The sequence below is a fragment of the Ziziphus jujuba genome, chromosome 9, assembly GCF_031755915.1.
Source record: "Ziziphus jujuba cultivar Dongzao chromosome 9, ASM3175591v1".
Taxonomy (NCBI): Eukaryota; Viridiplantae; Streptophyta; class Magnoliopsida; order Rosales; family Rhamnaceae; genus Ziziphus; species Ziziphus jujuba.
Window position 1 is genome coordinate 4,603,653 of NC_083387.1, and position 19,405 is coordinate 4,623,057.

The following is a 19,405-nucleotide window of genomic DNA, read 5'->3' on the forward strand; positions in this document are numbered from 1 at the left end:
TATTGATTTGCGTTGTGATTTTTCTTGAATGTTCAATTGCATAAAAGCAAGCATTATAACTATGCATTTGGGCGGTTAATTAACCTGAGTTCAAGATTCCTGCTGCAAGAAAATCTGAAGCTTGCATCTCACAATATTATTTTTTATTAAGACTTATTTGCTTGCTTACTTATTCTAGTCATTGAATTTAAGGAATATTTCAGTAACCAAATGATGCAACTTTGATGTTTGATACTGGGTACAAGTGGTTTAAGGAATCAAACGTTCAGGTAAGGAAAGGGTCTCTCTGTAATTGTTGCCAACAACTGAATGAATAAATAAATAAAGAAATAAATTTGGTATTGAAGAAAATATAGCTCGGATGTGTGTGAGACACGTATACTTGTCTGTATGTATGAAGACATGGATGCGGTATGCACGCACATCAGCACTGACGTTACTTTGTTCTGTCTGTTTCTCCCTCTGATTTGGGGAGTAGATTTTTCTCCTTTTTTTTTTTTTTTTTTTTAGGGGGACCGTATATTTTACTGTGTTTAATATGTATTATGACTAATAAAAATTAGATTGTACCAAGAATACAGAGTAATTTGCCTAAAAGAATCAACCACTTGATCTGTTTTTAAGTATTACAATAAAAATTTCATTTTTAAAATGGTAGACTTGGTACATTGGGTATTCAAGTCATGAAATAAGATAAGGGACTCCGTGAGCAAAAGCAGTTTGCATATAGAACCCACTTGACCGCTGTTAATCCAAGGGGTAGAGAAATATTTGACCTCTTACAATTATGTTTGCTGTCCTTCAATTTTTTGCATCATATCTTATCTTCAAAAACAGAGGCCGGGTCAGAATCAACAAATATACGCTTTACCTTTTAATTGTTCAATTTCAATATGCTCGTAAATTCTAATTTTCTATAAGTTTTTTCAAAATTTTGACCCCAGATTAGAGACCTATTATTAACTATCATATAATATAAACGCAAATCACCCACCCCTCAAGTATACTGTTTGTCGTCCAAGTAACCGAGTTTTGATTGATTCCAACCCGGTAAGGCGTTAACTAGAGCCAAGTCAAACTCAAAAATCCTCTCAGCTGGTCAAACACATACCCATTGAAAAATTAACTCAAAAGGGAACGCAACCCTCTATAAATAGCTCTTCCCGCACAAACCACACCACACCACAATCAATCTCAGAAAAACCCATTTCCATTCCGACTTGTTCTGTTCGATAAAACTTAAACCAACCTGAAACATACTTTTAAAAAAAAAAAAAAAAAAAAAAAAAAAAAAACTTATTTTCTTGTTTGGTAAAGAAGAAAAAAAGATGGTTTTCACTCAAAGGAAAACTCTTTTCACAATTCTATTCGTTTGTATGATTTTCATTGCTTCCATACAATTATTGGAAGCGGTGAGACCATTGGAAGGAGAGAAATGGGTGAAGAAAGATGGTCTTGTGCTTCAGATCCTCCCAAAGGGTGGTCCAGTTACTCCAACTCCAAATCCATGCACTCACATTCCTGGACAAAGCACCGGAGTATGCCATTGAATGTATGCGATGCGACCACTTCCACGACCACCCTCCTTTCCTGACTTTTCCTGGATTCTTTCTCTGCTCAAATTTGGCTGCCCACCAACAAACTAGAGCTCTTAATTTTACTGTATAATGTATACATTTTTTTTTTTTTTTTTCAATTGGGGAGCAACCTTGTCAGTCAAGTATAGTTTGGTTGTTTAATCCCAATGTAATTTTATTACATCAAAAAGTTGTTAATAAATGTATCATTCTTTTAATGCATTATTAATTAATTCTATTGCTCAAAAGAGTTTGAGGGAAGGAGATCTACATATACATATACATATATATATATATATATATATATAACATATTGATTCCAAGATCATCCTAATTCGGTTTTTTTGGTATAATTAGCTAATAATTCATAAGTACTTAGTGGTTTTAATATTATTTTTACTATGCAGAGAGAGAATTCTATACTTTAAATTATATATATTTGAAGAACATTTAATATGTTGGGCAAAAAGAGAAGAAGAACGTATATCAAGAGCTACTAGTTAAGAAATCATCATGTTTTGCTACTAGCTAGTTAATTAATGAATAAAAGAACAGAAAAAATATGAAAAGTAATTTAATCTGCCAAAGTAATTAAGAGGTTGGATTTGATATAAACATATGCAGTGCATGAAAACGAGTGTGCATGCATAAACGAGGTAGAACAAGTCAAAAGTCAAGATATACATACTAAGTGGAGAAAGTCTGGAGCAATTAAAAGGTAAATAATGATAGAGTTTTAATATGGATGTTGCATCAAATTTCAAAGTACCACTTTGAATGGCCGCTGCACTAATTAGACGTCTAATTTTAAATTTTTTTTTTTTTCTGAAAATACTTGTAATAATATAGGTTCACACTACTTTGTTTCATCTTTTTAATTTTGCCTGTTTAGGTACAAAGGAAGTATCTCCAATTATATACAGATATATTTTTTGGTGAAAATGTGTATTTTTTAAAATTTTTATTAAAAAAATAAATATACTCCTCGAGGCAAAAGGCAAAAGGAAAGGAATAGAATTTTGATTTTGTGGTTTTTTTTTTTTTAAATTCATTATAAATAAGTGCAATCAAAACTAGGAAAAAAAATTGCAGCTTAACTTCTCGTGGATTAAACAAAAATCAATATAATTAAGTAGTTTTCATTTTAATTACATTTAGTTTTGTTATTAACTGATTGTATTAAATAATTATAGTTTGCACATAAATATTATATTAAAGAAGTTAATTAAATAAATATTATATTGGGTAAAATATTATAGATGATTTTTTTTTTTTTGGGGGATAAAAGATTATAATAATAATAAATTTGATTATAAATAAGTGATAAACGAATAAAAAAAATTAGATAATTGGGAAATAAATTAAAACCAAAGTAGATGAAAAAAAAAAAAAAAAAAAAGGGAAAAAAACCAGGAAGGGAATAGATAAGGGGGGAACCAGTAGGGGTGGGTTCGGTTCGGTTCGGTTCGGTTTTGTGATCTTTTTTAAACCGAATCGACCGGTTCGGTTTGGATTGGGTACAAAACCGAACCGAACCGACCGTTACATTCAACCCAAACCGAACCGAACCGAATGAATATTTTTCGGTTTGGGTTGGGTTCACGGGTTGGGCTGGGTTGGGCTTTCTGATGGGCTTCGGCCCAAATTTTTTTATTTTTGGTTTAGGCCGGTTTGGACCTTATGATTAGCTTCACTTTCAGCCCAATTTTTTGTATTTTTGGTTTGGGCCAGTTTGGACCTCATGCATATTTCATGACTAAACCTTCACCTTTGGATTATTATGGGTCGGTTCGGTTTGGGTTGGGTAAATTTTCTACCCACCCGTAACCCGAACCGAAAACCACGGGTTCAATACATATGTAACCGAACCGACCCGTTTAACAGTTAAAAACCAACCCAAACCGACCCAAATAATTCGGTTCGGACGGATTGATCGGTTTGGATCGGGTTTTGCCCAGCCCTAGGAACCAGCATATTTTTGGGGATACAATTGTAAATTTAAAAATACATATATATATATATATATATATAAAAGAAAAAAATGAAGGGCACATGCCCCCTTGGGCCCCACGTGGGTCCGCCTAGTATGAATGATGCATGAGATCTGTGGTCCATCTGTATTTGCCAATTTTCTACGGCCACCAGGTTGTGTTCCTCAACGCGTTAGATTATTATTTACCCCAAAAAAAAAAAAAAAAGAAAAAAAAAGACAGGGTCTCAACGCTTTAGATTTTAAAAGATAATATATACGTATAGATCTTATATTTATTGTTAATATTAAATAAGGAGATTTATAACCATGTATTATTAGGTACAATATATATAATATTCATTTATAAAATAATTTATTAAATTATTTTTAAAAATCTAATTCTAGATAGAAATAAATATTACATATTAGGCTAAGCATCCTGTTATCAGAACTGTACCGCATTTTTACCTTGTCAAGTCGTCATAACAGTTTTTTCAAAAAAAAAGTCGTCATTACAGTAAGGATTTTATGCGGATCAAATGCCTATTATATTATTATTATTATTATTATTAAATGAAAGGTGAGATCATGTGAGCGACAGGAAGAAATCAGGTCAACCCTAGATTATTTAGTTTTATATAATTTTTTATAAGTTTTTGACATATAGTAAAATTGATTAATATAAGTTTAAATGATTGATATGATTTAATATTTCAATTTTTTTTTTTTTTGGGTGATATGCCAAAAAAATTATATAAAAAAAATCACATAAAAATAAATTATTCAAAACCTATCTGATTTATTCTTGGAAGAAGAAGGGGCTTTGCCACTGATATCAGGTTGTCCCCCTTAATTGGGACAAACGGTAGGCAAATTCAAACCGACAAATGGTATGAGAGTACTTGCACAATCAATTTGCTAATGTCCCTACAAACACTATCTTTCATTTTATAAAAAATCAATTTACATTTTTTTTTAATTTTCATAATAATAGAGCGGGAACTAAGATATATATATATATATACACACACATATGTTCTTAAATTGTTGAACAAATTTATTTTGGAAGAAAATGAGAAAATTTTATTTAATACATGATTGATAATATATTAATTCTTTAAAATTATACTATGTATTAGTTTTACATGTATATATATAGAAAAATTGTATGATATGAACAGTGCATATATGGATCTGCAGTATAAATGATAGTTTTTGAAAAAAATTGTCGTTAATATTCATTTTTATTTTATAGTATTAACGATGATTTTTTTAAAAATTATCATCAATTTAATATCATGTAGACCATCCGCACTATAAACAAATTTTATATATATATATATATATATATATATATTGAAATAACAGGCAAACTTGAATAATATGAAAAAATAGAAAAGTAATATTTTCTTTTTTAATACGTATAAAAGTTGGTCCATTCCACTTGAGCTAGACTCCTAGGTGGTAGTAAGGAGGAGACGTCCGCGAAACTGTCTTTGCGGCCGGTCGAACGAAAGGAGACTTCTTAGAAGCCATACTACACAGAATTGTATTTATTGTTTATTATTATAAATGTTGAATCATTTATTATTATTATTTTGCTGAAAAATGTTGAAAAATTTCATGTCGTGTAAAAAGGTTAGCAAAAATAAAAATATGTAAGGAAAGCATGTGTACAGAAAAATAAAACAAATAAAGCTGATCAACCCCAAAAGCTTTAAACATTCAATTCAAGGCCCAAGTAAACGCTTACCCACCAAAGTTTTCTCAAATTTAGTCGAAATCAAATATTTTGTTGAACACGGAAATGGCATGCAGGACAATAGGAAAAAGGTCAATATCCATAGTCATGCATTGCGGTTCACGACTGTAGTTTAGAGACATAGTCCAAAACAAATATTGTTTAAATGACAGCTTGTTTTATGATCCAAACTAAATTGACATTTCCATTATAATACACCGTCATTTCTTAAGCCAAATAAATATGTTTTGTTTAATATATATATATATATATAGAGATTATGTCAGCATTCATGCTGACATATATATATATATATATATCTATGGACATCAAAATATGAGGTCTTTCAAAGTCCTTTCAATCCAATCCAGTTTTGTATTTAGCTTGAATGACACGTTCAATATAGATTTTATACATTTCTAACCTATTTTAACATATAATCGTCAAGAGTCAAATTCAAATACTTCCGACACAATCAACAATATTAATCTTAAATTTCCAAGTCACAGAAATGGGTGAATATATCCATATATGTTCAAGGAAAAAAATATATCCATGTATGTACTATCTATAGACCAATAACCCAAAAAAAAAAAAAGTAATATCTATAAACAAAACTAATTAATTTATATACATCTTTTGTTAAGCTCTTTCTCTCTCTCTCTCTCTCTATATATATATATATATATATATATATATAATTATATGTATGGTACTTCCCACATCACATCGTATATGTATGTGTACGACAGAATAAATAAAGCAGATGGATTAATTGTCTGTTTGTTTTTTCACTTATTGTATTATAATAATAAAGAGATAAATAATTAAGAAAATTAAAGTAATTATTATTATTTTTTCCTGTAAAGTTGGCGTTTCTTTTTGAGTTGATGATTGTTGAGTACTGATGATAAACAAATAATTAGGACTATTAATTATGTAATCCAATCTCAAAGATCTTCATATCGTCACTTAATTAATTAATGCATGCAATGTCTATGGTATACGTCCACTTTTAAACATTAATCATGTGAAGGAGGAAAATTAATAGTGCCTTATTTTGTTTTTGGTTAACCATCTCATTTCAATCTATTCTCGAGCTAAATATCTATTCTACCTTGATTAACAGTAACAAACTCCATTTCCATTTTCTGTCATCAAATTTAAACTTCCAAGTTTGGTGATCAGTGCACAATACAATAGCCACTGCATTTAAAAATAAAGACATGATACCATCAAATAGACCACACTGCTAGATACAGCTTCAATTCATTTATTTGTTCTTATATTAATTTTTCATTCAAATGCAAAGGACTAGTACATATAATTTCATAGACTGAGAGTATCAGTTTACATATAGAACTTATTTGTTCACAAGAAAAAAAGGAAGTACTAAATTAATAATAATTAAAAATGGAATCCAGGGTTTCTCCCCTATTATTCATAAACAATGATTACAAAATATATTTGGGCATGTTTTAGATTAGAGTAACGTTTTTGAGAACTAGATTTTGTCAGTTTAATTATTTACGACCAGTAGCTTTGCCAAATAGGACCTGCATGGTATCGAAGTATGGACATGGAGGAGGAGGAGCTTGGATGTGGCCCGCAAAGTTCTTTTGGTTAATTGTTGAAGCCTTGGTGTTTGCAGAAGCAGGAATAAGGGTTCCAGGGTTGGGGGCAGGGTTTGCCTTCATTGACCCTAACAAAAGATAGTACTCTTTTGTCATCAATTTCCGATCTCCATCGAAGACTCTCGCGGCTCCATGCTGGTGCATGCTCATAAGAAACAACATTGCGATAGCCACCAAAATCACACTCAGGAACTTCATTGTCATCGTCTCGTTGGGGAATTGGAAAGTGCCTTGCAATGCGAGCAAGCAAACTGCTAGTTTATATATTATCAGAGAAACTGTATATAATATATATTTATATATATATATATATATGAGGGGCATTTAAAACGAATTGATTGAGTGAGGAATGCCATGCAGGTTACGAGGGTATTTATATAGGTTTATGAACGGGTTGCATATATTTTACGCATGACAACAAGAATATTTTTACATTTCTTTCAATACGTATTGTTGACTCTTGAATATATATATTTGGTAAAAGAATATCGTTGATTGAATGAATTGGTCAGATTAAAGAACGAAGCTGGGGTTGATTTTTGATTTGAATATATGGAGGATGAATCTCTTACGCTAACAACCAGTCATGTAAATGAACCATTTTTCCCATAATAATGGTTCGCATTTTTTGACCCATGCACAGAAAATCACAAAATCTGCCTTCCTCTTCGATTTCATAAGCTTTTGCAGCAACTTTTGGTCTGGGGCAATTTTGACTTTGTTGAGAAATTTATTTTATCTATAATGATGTTATCCTTTTACAAATTAATTACAGTGCAGCAAAAGAAATAAAAATTAATTATGTACAGATTAGTTTCTGAAAATTTTTTGAATAAAATTTGAAAATTATGAATGTTACCTTAAATTAATCATACAATTCCAGCGTAAAGGAAACAAAGAGGGGAAAACAAAAAAAGAGAAGAAGAGTATTTAGGCTATACAATTGTACGTTGCTTTCGGCTTAATTTTTTATACGCTGAGACTAACTAAAGTGACTAACATGACTTGTAGGAAAACCATAAATGAGACTTATGGGTTTATATGTTATTAGAAAAATAATATTCAAAACTTACAGTAAATAAAAAAAATAAAAAAATAAAAAAATTTAACTAAGCACTTTTCTACTTGTGCGACAGTTACAGCACGCGCCAAGTCTTAACAATTAACTACTTGTGCTTTATGCAGTACACTTTCTTTTTATCACTATTAGTTAATGCATGGAAATATACTGTATATGTGAAAATTTTAACATTAATTCATGTGAGGACGAATATTAGTGCCTTTGCTTGATCACGCCAAAGAGATTCAACATGCATGATGGTAGTGGTACCTTAGAATGAAGTTAACAGATATATATTATCGATTGGCAGAATATGATATATATATATATATATATATGTATGTATGTGTTGGATGTATGTTTTATTAGATCAAATTTAAAGTTATTGTTAAGAATCATTCTTATTTTGAGCAATAAATAATGTTAGAATCATCTGTTTAACAAGTAATAGAATCTTATCTTATTTTAAAAAAAAAAAAATTTATTTTATTTTTTTATTAATATTTTTAAATAAAATGATATTATAATATTGATGGACGATCTAGAACCTAAGATCTCACATATAGATCAGGAATATAAATGTTGCCATTAAGCTGTCCTTGTAGTAATATCTAGATCCTTAGTTCTTCATACATGAAATACATAACTAAGTTCAATTTTACCATACTTATTCATAATTATGCATGTTTACTTTTCATGTATAATTCACATTTATGTTGGTATTAATCAACATAGTTCTGAACAGGTAAAATGTAATTTTAATTTTTTGAAATTCACTCATAATTCAACTTTAATTCATATATATCACGCTAACAGATTGAAAGTCCAAGTGTGAAGTTGAACAGGAAATCAAATTGGAAACACATTTCCATCCCATTTCTAGTCTCGAACATATGTAACATAAACTCCATTCCCATTTTCCATATCAAATTTAAACTTTTAGCCAGTTGGTCAATGAAAAAAGCAAGTCAATGATTTTAAAAATAAGGACAGACCATCAAATAATAGATCGATCGCACATCTTTACTTGCTAGATATAGCTTCAATTCAATTATTTGTTTTCTTATTAATTATTCTCCTTAATAACTGTAGACTAGTACAAATATTTTCATAGAATGAGAGTACTATCAGTTTTACATACAGATTCACAAGAAAAAAAATAAAATTAAAAAAATTAAAAAAGAATTCAGGGTTTCTGACTTTCTTCCTGAATCGATTAGATATAAAATAACATAAATATTACAATAAAGGGGGAAAAAAAAAAGAATCGGGGGTTCCTTCCCTGTTATTCATATATATAGTTGGATGTTTTGGATTACGATTACGTTGTTGCCAACGAGTTTTACTTGATCAGTTTATTTACGACCAATAGCCATGACAAACAGGAGCTGCTTGGTAGTGGAAAATGGGCGCGGAGGAGAAGGAGGAGGAAGTTGGTTGTGGCCTGCAAAGTTCTTCTGGTTAATGGTAGAAGCCTTAGCCTTGCCTGGTGAAGGAATCAAAGTGGGAGGATTGGGAGAAGGGGTAGTAGGACGATTACGAGCCAGTGACCCCAACAAAAGGTTCTCATTCTCCATCAATGGCCCTGAAGGTGGATGACGAGGAGGAGGTTGGGTGTGGCCTGCAAAGTTCTTTTGGTTAATGGTGGAAACCTTAGCCTTCTTAGGTACAGGAATATGAGTTGAAGGATTGGGAGCCGGGTTTGTTGAAGGACCAGAAAGTGAACCTAACAAAAGGTACTCATTCTCCATCAATGGCCCTGAAGGTGGATGACGAGGAGGAGGTTGGGTGTGGCCTGCAAAGTTCTTTTGGTTAATGGTGGAAACCTTAGCCTTCTTCGGAATATGAGTTGGAGGATTGGGAGCCGGGTTTGTTGAAGGACCAGAAAGTGAACCTAACAAAAGGTACTCATTCTCCATCAATGGCCCTGAAGGTGGATGACGAGGAGGAGGTTGGGTGTGGCCTGCAAAGTTCTTTTGGTTAATGGTGGAAACCTTAGCCTTCTTAGGTCCAGGAATATGACTTGGAGGATTGGGAGCCGGGTTTGTTGAAGGACCAGAAAGTGAACCTAACAAAAGGTACTCATTCTCCATCAATGGCCCTGAAGGTGGATGACGAGGTGGAGGTTGGGTGTGGCCTGCAAAGTTCTTTTGGTTAATGGTGGAAACCTTAGCCTTCTTAGGTCCAGGAATATGAGTTGGAGGATTGGGAGCCGGGTTTGTTGAAGGACCAGAAAGTGAACCTAACAAAAGGTACTCATTCTCCATCAATTTCCGATCTCCATTGAGGACTCTCCCAGCTTCATGTTGGTGCATGTTCATGAGGAATACCATTGCTGTAGCCACCAAAAACATATTCAGGAACTTCATCATCATCGTTTTGTTTGGTAACTGGAAGGCAATATAGGCAAAGCAAGAAAAACTATTTTGATAAATAAGAGGAATTTTTATGTATATATATGAGGGAGGGTTTAAAACGTATTAATTGTAAGTGAGGAAAACCATGGAGTTTATGAGGGTATTTATATAGGATAGTATGCACACCGAGTTTCATATGTTATATGCATGACTTGGAATATTTTTCACACTTCTTATACGTTTTAGTAATTTGACTCTTGACATGGTTAAAAATATATATTATAGATTAATATTGAATTGGTCAAATTTAAGGAATTGGTGACGAGGTTGATTTTTTGATTTGAATACATAAGGATGAATCTCTATCACGTGACTCTTACGTGTAGCTGAACTTTTTTAAAACTTATAAAAAATCTGCCCTTCCTCTGCAATTTCATAAAGCTTTTGCAGCAAACTTTTCGTCCGGGGCAAATTTGTGGAGATAAACTTCTTGGAAATTTATTTTGTTTATAATAATTTTCTCTTTTCAGAAATTAATTATAATGCACACCCAAAAATAATAATAATAATAATTAATTATGTATAGATTTCTGAAAATGTTTAAGTATATAAGCATAATTATAAAATTTGAAAAGTATAAATGTGGTTAATACATATAATTTACTTTAATTCATATATTATCATATTCTAGCGTCATGAAGAACGAGGCCGTTAAAAAAAAGAAAAAAAAAAGAAAAGAAAAAAAAGGTAGACCGTAGAAATTGGATTATACGGTTCTACTATTGACATATGTACGCTTTCCAATTTTTTCTATGCTGAGACTAATTAATTCCTAATTACGTCGATAGTAGAAAAACAATCATGAGACTTATAGTTCCTTTTTTCTTTTTTTTTTCTTTTTTTCTTTTTTTCTTTTCTTCCTTTTTTCTTTTTTTTTTTTTTAAAATCATAATAATAATTAATTAAGCACGTTTCTACTAGTGATCAACAGTTAAAGCACGGACCAAGTTCTAATAATTAACTACTTCTCCTTCATGTAATATACTTTCTTTATATCATTATTAATTAGTGCATCAAAATTAATGTACGGTATAGATGTGAAAATTAATTTTAACATTAATCATGTAAGAGGAATACATTAGTGGGTTTTGCTTAACGAATATAGGTCTAGCTAGCGTGCAATGGTATGGGTGTCATTTTCTAATAAAAGATGTTATTTTCACTGTTGATAATATCATATACGGAGAAATATTAAAGTGTGGTCCATCTGCATACGGACTAGTATCAAGTCAATATTTGATTTTTTTTTAAAAATATCGATTTTGATCCGGATTTGTATACGAATGGTCTGCACCATGGAAATATCGATCATATATATACATATATATATATATATATATATTTAGCAATTTAAATAACTATTCAAAACAGTTTATTTTTAAAAATTAAAATTTTAGAATAAAAATTTAATATATAATTAAATACTATTAGTGTAAGTTCCATTAATAAAAAATAGTCTCATTGGTATTAGTCATCATTAATTATAAATAATAATAATTTTTATTATATATATAAATTTTATATTGCAGACTTACTTTTTTTTAATATATAAACGTTGAGAAGGACTACATATAAGCAAAACTAAACTTAATCTCAAAACAAGATTCTTGCATTTATTTTTGATAAAACAAGGTTCCTACATATTTATACATTTGAAAGCTTTTAAAATTTTAAACGTATTGTGGGTGTGAATTTTTTTTTTTTTTTTTTTTTTCTTTTCCAAGTCTAATTCATCCAACGATTTGGTCCGGTTATGCATGCTGTCTCAGTGCAGACGTAAGGAGTTATGTGGACGGTGTGATTATGGTCATATCCCTCCATATATATGTATCTTTACCGCAAAACAAATTACCATGCCATATGAATTTCTTCATGGTTGCTTCCACAGTTCAACTGATCAGCTTGATCCAAAAACCCTCTCTGTCTGTTTCAGGATACAATTTTTTTTTTTTCTCTTTTAAATTCAAATTGATATATATTCTGCCAAATATATATCTAATTAGTTTGGAGAAAGAGAATTATTCTTAAACAATATTTGATTAGTTTAACTTTTCATATACTCAAAAAAATATTATTATTTATTATCAATGATGATGATTATCAATGTGATTATTGCTATTTGTTAATATGACAATTGCTAGTTGATAATATTTAAGTTCAATTTTTTTATACTAATATATGTTGAAGTAATGACTAATTTCTATAACTATGTTTTCTCTTCCATAATTCATATATATTTAAGTTGTTATCAATCAACACTAATTCTGAATAGGCACAGCGCATAATTTTAATAAGTTTGTTGAATCTTTAAATTTTAACTCAGCCATATTTTAAATTTAATTCATATATAATAACCGCTTCAAGATTGAAAGTGGGTATAAGTTGAAAAGAATATTAAATTGAAAAGTAAATAAAATAAAATAAAAGCAAAAAAAACACACAATATAATATTCGGCGCTTCTTATTTCCACTCTCGAGCATATATCTGGTCTACCTTGATTAGCCATCGCAAATTCAAGTTTGGTCAATGCACGCACAAAACACAAGACAATATCGAACATTTTTTTTTGGGCAATAGGATCGACGTGTACTAGCTAGCTTCAACAATTTCAATTATTTGTTCTTATTAATTTTTCCTTCAAGAATAAAACTGTGGATTATTAGTACATATAATTTCCAAGACTGGAAAGTATTAGTTTATACACAGATTTATTCACAAGGGGGGGAAAAAAATTATATATACTAATAAATGGAACAAAAAAATAATAATAAAAAAAGAATTCATGGTTTTTTTTCTTGGTCAATATTTGCGAACCAGCTTTGTATCGTTTAATTTATTTACGACCAGTAGCCATGCCAAACAGGATCTGCATAGCATCAGAAGATGGGCGTGGAGGAGGAGGAGGAGGTCGAATGTGGCCAGCAAAATTCTTTGGAATAAGTGTGCCAGGATTAGGGGAAGGGTTCTTGGAAGAACCGGCCAATGACCCTAACAAAAGGTTCCGGTCTCCATTGAAGACTCTTCCGGCTTCATGCTGGTGCATGCTCATGAGAAACACCATCGCTGTGGCAACCAAAAACATACTCAGGAACTTCATCATCGCCATCTTGTTTGTTGGGGAAATGGGCAGCAAGAAGCACAAAAAGCAAGCAAAGCAAATAACTAGTTTTGTTTTGTTAGAAGAGAAAAAAAAAAAAAAAAAAAACAAAAACAAAAACTGATAATTATTTGATGAGTGAGGAAAGTAATGGGGGAATATGAGGGTATTTATACAGGTTTATGCACCGAGTTGCATTTTATTATATGCATGACTTGGATTATATTTCACACTTCTTTCAATACGCTACTATTGTTTTGACTTTTGACTATGAATATATATATATATATATATATTGGTAAAAGAATATTATTAATTGAATTGGTCAGAATGAAAGAAGCTGACGCGCGAGGTTGATTTTTCATTTGAATGTATGAAGGATATTGAAATCTCTTTCATGTGATTAACAAGTCGTACTTGTAAATGAAATGAACCTTATTATTATTATTATTAATAATTTACTATACAAATATAATAACGGTAGCATTTTTTCGGCCAATAGAAATTATAATTAAAATCTGCCTTTATCTTCTGTTTCATAAGCTTTAATATGCAGCCAACTTTAATTTATGTCTGTGGCAATTTTTTTTGAAGATAACTTTGAATTTTTTTTGTTATAATTATGTTCTCTTTTTATAAAATTAATTACAGCGCACCAAAAGAAATAAAAATTAATTCCAACGTCATTAAAAAAAGAGGAAACAAAAAAGACGTTAATTGGACTGGATTAAGTAAATTAATAACGAGTGACATTGCTAGTAGAAAAACTATAATCCTTGGGGAAAAAGAAAAATTTTAGGCTATAGATTTGTTAGAGATAATTCTGGGAAAATTTGTTATACTAAATGCAGCTGAGATTTTCGTGCCGAGAAAGTCGTTTATGATTCAAAATTTTGCCCGTTCAAAGGTATAACACGATATTCATAACTTTGAAGTTTGAAAGAAAAAGTCCAAACGTTCAACTTTATGGAACACGTCTTTTTTCTATTTTTTTGTTAAAATATGTAAAATGACTTGAGTGTCTTTTATATCCATAATGGCATAATTAAACCAGCCGAATTAGGAATAGAGGAAACCCAAACTCCCATTTCTGGAGATTTTATTTGTCTTCACAGTTTTTTTATTTCTTTTCTCGGAGTCCAGGAGATTGTGCACAACATGCATATTCTATGTTGAATACATACATATCCTATGTTGTATGCATGTCTAACGTAGGATGCGCATGATACCCCCTCAGCATAACTTATAATATATATATATATATATAGATATTTATGATGTGGATATCTATACATTTTTTTATGATGCAGATACACAAACTATCGTTAATAATATTATATAAAAATAATGATTTTTTAAAAAAAAAATTCGTAGCTGTGAACATCGTTTATCATGTAAATATATATTTTAATAAACGCATTATTTGATTTTTATGCCTTGTAATAAGAGTCAAAATCATTATCTATTTCAGTATTTTAATGGTAAATATAGTAAATATTATTTTTCAGTTCAAATAAGTATCCAAACCTATTTTTATTTGATTTCATATGGCATTCTATTAAAAAAAAAAAAAAAAATTTAAAATATACAATATTAAAAATTAAGAATTACTATAAAGAGAACCAATCTCCTGAGAGACATTATTATATATACAATAAAAATGTTTCTGATTAATTTAATTTTTAATATTAAAAATCTAATAACAGAAAATAAAACCTTTATAGAGTAAGCATTTAAATTTATATGATTTATATGAGATCATGTAAATTCCATTTTTAATGTCCATGTCAGCATGTCTTCACGGATAAACTGGCAAATAGTTGCGAGGAGAACATTTCTGTTACCACAAAATCCTAGCCATTGTAGAATTACTATAAAATAAAAATTACAACAGAGACCGGTAAAGATCAAACGGACAGGAACTAGAAGATATACAATTAACTTTACACAAACAATGTTTATTTATTTACTATTTCCAGGTAACAACTGACAACTATTACAATATATGACACTTTCACCCATGAAGCACCATCAATACACGGATCCATATTAGTCAAGTCAGTACATGGGTGACCTATACAAATATGCGATATGAGGTACCAAATTAAACCACATGAACAACCTACAAATCAATTGGTACAATTATTTGCACTAGGAAAAACAACTAATATTTGTTCACAAACGAATTGTGCAAATAACTGCAGTATTAAAATCCAAGGGATCCTGAAATGGCGGCTTTGTTATGAGAGATCTCCATGACTTCCTCTTGGGGTTGTAGATTTGGATGTATAATGTTCCTGGCTTCTTGTGGTGCCGCAACCTTCGAGTTTCTGCAGACCTAACCGCCTTAAGAAGGGATATTACATGCAGTTCTCCATCCAACACCACAAAACCAAATGATGAGTCTGAAGGAGCCTTTCTAGGTACATGTGATTCCTCACACCAGCGATTTGAAGCCATATCATATCTGCAGTGAAGTATACATATATCATCACAATAAGTATGATGTAGAAGCCACACAAAAGTAGCAAGTCTCCCTAAAATTATCATTGTTGAAATAGCAAAAACAAGGTTTCAGGACTGCACACCATTATTTTCTCAAAACCTGATTTTCATGAAGGGTCATGAATCATGAGAACGTTCATGGGATTGTGCACATGGCTTTCAACTTGAATAAAAAGGAACAAATTCAATAGCAAATACATTAACTACGGGAGCATGACATGTGGATCTAAATGCGCATCAATCACAATCATACATGATGGCGTACTTTTGCATTTTACATTTTGTGATATACAATAAGCAAAATTTTCCTGGTTGCAACCAGAACTATCCATCTACCATAGGACAACTAAAGAATCATGAGTTTTAAGGTTTACAGATATCCTGGATCAATAAAGCTGCTGGAGGAGGGGTAAACACGTTACATGTCATCATAATGAAATTATGTTACTTTTAAAGCATATCAAACTTCAAACCAGTATGGTTAATTAAGTGGTGATAAAATTCTCCGCTGGTGAATTACAATACATCTGTTGTTAACAGCATTTAGCTTATCAGATGTAATTTATTTACTATTGAACAAAACAGGAAGATTTTAATTCCGTCTATGACTGTCTTTTCAGTATCTATGACATTCACATTGGACTTCACAATTATGAATCTCAAACATAAGCAAAAAGCATGAACCACATCAAACTACATAAAACCATTCTTAGAGTGTTCCCCTCCCGATTCCCTATCTTTCATAGATGGGCCAAGTGCCAGAGGAAATAATGCTTAATCATAACACCCTTTCATCTTTCCTTAGATGAGATAGAATTTCAAGGAATATCAGTACTTATACTGGACTGGACTTCTTATAATATGACTTTCAGGCCCTAATTTGTAGTTAGATTAATATTTTGAACAGATCAGAGTACGCACGATATCAATTCCATGAGAATAGATAGAGAAGCAGAAAGTATGATACTTCATAATAATCCGATTACTAAACGGTTTCCTGCTCAGACCATTCAGCGATCCCATGCTATCCTCCCAAATGTAAAAAAATTTGGATACTCATCAAACTACCTCTTTAAATTAAAATATAAACATTGTGAAGGAATAAAAGTATTGCATATACAAATAAGATACCAAGCTGAGTCACCGTATGCTAATTCAAGACAAAATCTCATAATGTTCCGTGGTAGTGCTTACTATTTTTCATCCGAATAAGACAGATTTTTTCACGAATTTTATGAAATTTCTTATCCACCCAGAATCACAGTCATCCATCTATTGTCAGAAACTGAGTTTTATGTAACAATCAACAGCATCAATTAAAATCATGCCCTGGTTTATTTTCCACAAAAAATGTATTAAAATGTCCTCCATGGGTTGAAATGAATTGGTTTATTCACTCTGTCAACTTCTAACTTCTTTATTTGGAATTAAGGGGGTTTAGTAATTAGTAGTACTACACTAATTCTGGCTACCAGAAGAAAGTAGAGTCTTAAGAACTAACTAATTATGATTTGCAATAAACAGAGCAAGCAATGGTTAAAGAAACTAGAACCAAACTCAAAAAGAAAAAGAGCACTCTAATTACCTGAGTATGTCATTCCCATCAAGCATGTAGACGCCGGGACGTCCGCGATCCTCGTCGTCCTCGATGACGACGATCTTCCCAAGCCTCGTTCTCTCCCCATCATCCCACATATCCCCAACCTCCCGCCAATTTCCGCCACCATTCCCGTTCTTCAATTCCATAACCACCGCATCCCTGTAGTACTCATCCACCGGAAATACACCCGATATCGTTCTCGCTTCGCCATAGCCGCCCATCACCCAAAACTCCCTCTCCTCCTCCCCATTCTTCACAAAGAATCCCACGCACCCTGCTCGGAAGCTCGGCAAACCATCCAGAGCAACCCACTCGTCTTTCACGATATCGTACCTCTCCACCGAGTTCATCCTACTGCCTGCGGCAGCGAACAGAGAGTGGCGCGACCCGCCACCCGCGACCAAAATCTGACCGGAATTCGGCAGAGCCGCGCAAGCAAAGCTCCCGCGAGGGGATAGCATCGGGGCGAGGCGTTCCCACGAGGAGGTTCGGAAATCGAAGCGGAATGCGGACGAAGAAGGAGACGGGCGGTCCATGGGGAAGGAGCGAGTATCGAATAAGGAGCCGCCGATGACGTAGAGATAGGGACCCACGGAGATGGAGGTGAAGTTGCAGAGGCCGTACACGTAGGGGCTGCAGGGCATGGGACGGAGAGCGGACCAAGCGAGATTGTTTGGGTCGAAGAGGTAAGGAGAGACGAGGGAAGGGTCTTGTGGGAAGATACAGAGGAGGTGGGAGAGCTTTCTTCGGTGGTGGATATGGCGGAGGGTGATTAGGGTTTTGGAAGAGAGGAAAAGCCTCCATGATTTACAGGTGGATTTGAGTCGACCATGGTGGGAATAAGGGACGAAGGAAATGATCAACGTTGCGACGTCGTTTGGCAGGCCTGGAATTAGGGTCAGGCTTTCATCGATCTCTAGTGGTGGCGACAACTGTGGCGAAGATGAAGAAGAAGAAGATGGAGATTGGCTCATCGCTCTGCTCCTTTTTCTTTTATCTTTTCTTTGAAGATTTTGGGCTTTTTAAAGCTCTTTTCAAAACGCTTTTTCTTTCTTGCACATTACGAACCTTTTTGCATTTCCCCTTTTTTTTAATTCCCCTCTTTTGGGTGCTCTAAGAGCACAGTTTCGTGACACGTGGAGTAGTTTTTGTAAGATGGGAGTTCAGTTACCGAGATTGGGACTGTGTGGATCTTGGTTCCTTCCCTTGCTTGAATCTTGATCTTTTCAAAGACTTCTGAAATGTTCACCTGAGTGGCTACTAGATTGCTCAAAAACATATCCATCTGTGCACAAATTTTATTTATTTCTATTATTAATAATTAATGAGATAATTAATTTTTTGTAATAGATTATGAATATTCAGGAAATTGTGGATTTATAAGATGATAATGAAACTTTTACTAAGTCAAGTGTATCATAGTGTTAATTACCATCTAAATTAAAATTTTTGACACTGTTGTTATCTATATTATTATTATTTTTTTTTTTATGTCATTTTAGTACAATTATTAACGGCGCTGTTAAAAGAGCACTAATGGAATAGCACATATGCACTATACATATTAAAAAACCAAGTGCATTTGATGTAAGAAAATTTTAGCTTTGGTTTCAATGTCTGAGAAGAAAAGAAAGGCGTCAAAACAGAGAGGTTTGGTACCAACGGAAAAACACTTCATTCATTTTCCTTCCCCTCCTTATATTTTCTTTAACAGAGAATTTTGCAATCTTTTAGTTCTTTCCTCAGAATTTTCTTTTTGGTACTGATAATATTGAAGAGGATCAGGCAGAAGTTTGACATT

The 19,405-nt window shown here is 32.2% G+C and overlaps 2 protein-coding genes across 2 annotated transcripts; both read right to left on the reverse strand.

The window, feature by feature from the left end:
- Positions 1 to 9,339: 9,339 nt before the first annotated feature.
- Positions 9,340 to 10,317, reverse strand: LOC107425837 (uncharacterized). Its single transcript, XM_016035885.3, has one exon. It carries the CDS (start codon positions 10,315 to 10,317, stop codon positions 9,340 to 9,342), a length of 978 nt encoding a protein of 325 aa, XP_015891371.3.
- Positions 10,318 to 15,441: 5,124 nt separating this feature from the next.
- Positions 15,442 to 18,768, reverse strand: LOC107425869 (F-box/kelch-repeat protein OR23). The gene is made up of 2 exons (XM_016035910.4): positions 17,590 to 18,768; positions 15,442 to 15,966 (listed from the first exon to the last, which is right to left on the reverse strand). The coding sequence occupies exons 1-2, from the start codon at positions 18,576 to 18,578 to the stop codon at positions 15,675 to 15,677; spliced, it is 1,281 nt and encodes a 426-aa protein (XP_015891396.2). The 5' UTR covers positions 18,579 to 18,768; the 3' UTR covers positions 15,442 to 15,674.
- Between the last annotated feature and the right edge of the window lie 637 nt (positions 18,769 to 19,405).